At 49.5% G+C, this 3,366-nt stretch overlaps 1 protein-coding gene across 1 annotated transcript; it reads left to right on the top strand.

The window, feature by feature from the left end:
• The first annotated feature begins 281 nt into the window (after nucleotides 1-281).
• On the top strand, nucleotides 282-3,091 carry LOC131279021 (disco-interacting protein 2 homolog A-like). Its single transcript, XM_058299636.2, has 2 exons — nucleotides 282-488; nucleotides 1,129-3,091. Exons 1-2 carry the CDS (start codon nucleotides 424-426, stop codon nucleotides 1,379-1,381), a joined length of 318 nt encoding a protein of 105 aa, XP_058155619.1. The 5' UTR covers nucleotides 282-423; the 3' UTR covers nucleotides 1,382-3,091.
• The last annotated feature ends 275 nt before the right edge of the window (nucleotides 3,092-3,366 follow it).

The following is a 3,366-nucleotide window of genomic DNA, read 5'->3' on the forward strand; positions in this document are numbered from 1 at the left end:
GCTCTCCAGAACCTTCTGCTTTTAGTGTCTAAAGACCCGCTTGGCGTTGCAGCTAATTGGGTCACGTCAGAACTTCTGGCAGCCCCTGTAGATGCTTTTTGGTGTCAAAGATGAAAATTATTTTTGGGTACACACTCATACATTGCAGTGACGTTTCTGAGGCGTTTCCTGCTAGGAGAGCGAGACTTCTTGGCGCGTCAAGACCAGCCCCCAGCCCCATCTGCCCACGGGTGCGGTTGTGGGGGCTGGAGAACTTGTTCCTTGTCTAGAGTGCGCAGTCAGGGCGAGAGCCGCAGCTGTGCGTCAGGAAGAGCTGACTTGCTTCCCTGGCTCGTGAGCGCTCCAAAGTGCGTGCTCTCCGCAGAACACCACGATGCGCTGTATGTCGTTGGGTCTTTGGACGAAACCCTGGAGCTGCGAGGCATGCGGTACCACCCCATCGACATTGAGACGTCTGTGATCAGGGCACACAGGAGCATTGCCGAGTGGTAAGAGCACGAGCAGCCCCAGGCGCCGGCGCTGGGGCGGGCAGTGGGGGCAGGCGGCCTGGCACGCCCAGGGCGTCTCTGTGCACCGGGTCTTCCTGGGCGCCTGCGTGTGGGGTCTGGGCCGAGGCGCTCATCAGAGCTGCCTGCTGCCCTGTGCAGCGGCCTCCCGGCTGTCCACAGCGCACACAGGGCCTGGGGCCACCGCCTCCAGCCCACCCTGAGACACCCCTCCAGGCCACCCATTGCTGCCTTCAAGTGTTTGCTTGATTTTCCTTCTTCCTAATCAGTTTTAAACCAAGCGACCACCCCTGAGTGCACAGGCAAGATGTAATGTGTACACAGTTCTAATCCTGAAACGTTCTGCTTTTATTGTGAATTTCTTAGTTTAGATGGTTTTAACTCGTGGTATCTTCACTTTGGAGGGAGCCTGCATTGGGGCAGGTACAGTTTTCAACACCAAATAATACTCGGGATTCTTAAGGAGAACTTTAATTAAAGCACGTCCTCCGGGTCTCGCTGAACCTGTGCGCTCTAGCACGCGCCACCGGCTGCCGTCCTCACTGTCCCTCTCCGGGGGCCTTGACCGGCGTCCGTGGCTGCAGCCTGGCCTGCCCGCGCCTGACGCCCGTCCTCTCCGCAGCGCGGTGTTCACATGGACCAACCTGCTGGTGGTGGTGGTGGAGCTGGAGGGGCTGGAGCGGGCCGCGCTGGACCTGGTGGCCCTGGTGACGAGCGTGGTGCTGGAGGAGCACTGCCTGGTGGTCGGCGTGGTGGCCATCGTGGACCCGGGCGTCATCCCCATCAGCTCCCGGGGCGAGAAGCAGCGGATGCACCTGCGGGACGGGTTCCTGGCCGACCAGCTGGACCCGATCTACGTCGCCTACAACATGTGACACCCGCGCAGCGGGAGCCCGCGCCTGGGCCCTTAGGACCGCGGTGAGGCAGCTCGGGGCGCCCAGCAGCACGGGCCGCAGCGGCCACGCTGAGCCGTCGGCAGCACCAGCTCCCGGCGGTGCTTTACAGACCCGTCTTCACGGCTCCCGAAGTCTCACGTGGGAACACACGTCCTGAATTCATTTAAAGAAATTATCTGAATCTGCTACGGGCATTTACCAAAACATGAATGTCGGTGTTTTATCAGACAGGGTCACTGGAAAAGGAACGCCCTGGCTTGGGCACTGAGAAAATTGCAGATGCACGGTTGTTCTCTACTGTATTACAAGTTTGCACTTTTTTTAGGCTAAAATTATAGTTCCCAGTTTTTAAAATCCAATTATTTATCCCCAATTTAAGTAAGAATTTCTATGCTGGGAAGACCTAGTCTAGTCGCCCCGTTTGATTTCACAGTGAGGCTGAGCCCAGAAAGGCCGGCGGAAAGCAGGGTGAGCCCTGGCTGCCCCCTGCCCCTCTGGCTGCGCGAGCTCCGTGGCCACGCAGCATACCCTGCTGGCAGTGTCTTCACTGGAGCCAGCCGCCACCGCCTGCCTGCACAATCGGTGATCTCAGTAAGTGCCGATTTGGACTGTTGGTTAAAGGTTCTGTTTCAGAAGATACACCAGCATTTATTTTGAAACCACTGTCCTGGTGTTGAAACTTCATGCTATGTGAATAGCTCATTTTCATAACACTACAACATCATTCTCCTCAGTACAACAGAAGGGTAGTGAATTACTATTTTTATTCCAGTTCAACAGATTTGGAAGCATTGCTGGGAAAGTGACATACTCAGTACCATTTTGTGAACATTTTGCGGTAATGCTTGAGTCGTTGAAGGTGGAGATGGCCTGACCCTCATCATCTGCTTTTCCTTTTTGAGTCATGTGCCTATAAAATTTGGCCAACTCATATTCAGTTACTTTATTCAAACTGGACTAAGCAGAGTAGTTTAATAAGTATAGTAACCTCAATCAAAGAAGAAAATGCCAAGTCCTTTAGATACTTCTAAAAATTTGAGTCAAGCATGCATCTGAGACAGGTTATTTTTATATAGCTAATTAAGAGTATGTTATGAGTTCTTGGGCTTTTGTCGCCTGAGGGTGCTTATGTTTACAAATCATGCATGCGTCACAGAAACAACCAGGCTTTTCTGGAATTAGCCTGGATCAGTGCCTAACAAAACGGTAATCACTCCCCTGCCATGCTAAAGTCCACAACCTAATCGTCTGACTGCAGATTCTACGTCTTCTCTTCCGTGGCTACAAAAGCATCCCGTGTAGCAGAACTGTTTGCCTGTGGCGTGAGCGCTGGTGTGGCATGCTGCAGCATCCCGCGCTTCTGGTAACCCTATGTAACTATGTACAGAACCTGTGTAACTTACTGCTTGACATTCAGAGGCTTTAGCACTGGACTAACGGACATTCCTTATAAGAGAAACGCAAGGAAGGGAAGAGAACTACGTAACCTCAGCTTTAATGTTGTAGTTTTATAGCAAACAAAATATTGTAAGATTTTTGTATTGAAATAACAGTGGCAGTAAGACAAGTTGTCTTGTAAATTAAGATTATAAGAAGTGTATTAAAATGTTTCAAAATTACTCTCTGGGAGTTCTGTATATCACACAAAATTTTTTATATCATTATGTTAATAAAAAGTTAACTTTGTAATTCTATATTTTGAAGTTCATGGCAAGGTTTTTTACATTATCCCAACTAGGATGTATTTATTATGCATTTTTTTCCCTAAATCTAAAAGCAATTATGCCTACAGCATAATTCTAGAAAGCACATTAAAGCAGTAAAGAAGGAAATTAACATCTCATATAACCCTACCTCTCAGCAATAGCTGCATTAGTATTTGACGTAAATCCTTTCAGGGATTTATTTTTTCCTTTTTAAATTTTTTTTTAAAAATTAGGATCATATACTTATTTTATTTTATC

Source organism: Dasypus novemcinctus, chromosome 6, assembly GCF_030445035.2.
Source record: "Dasypus novemcinctus isolate mDasNov1 chromosome 6, mDasNov1.1.hap2, whole genome shotgun sequence".
Classification (NCBI taxonomy): domain Eukaryota; kingdom Metazoa; phylum Chordata; class Mammalia; order Cingulata; family Dasypodidae; genus Dasypus; species Dasypus novemcinctus.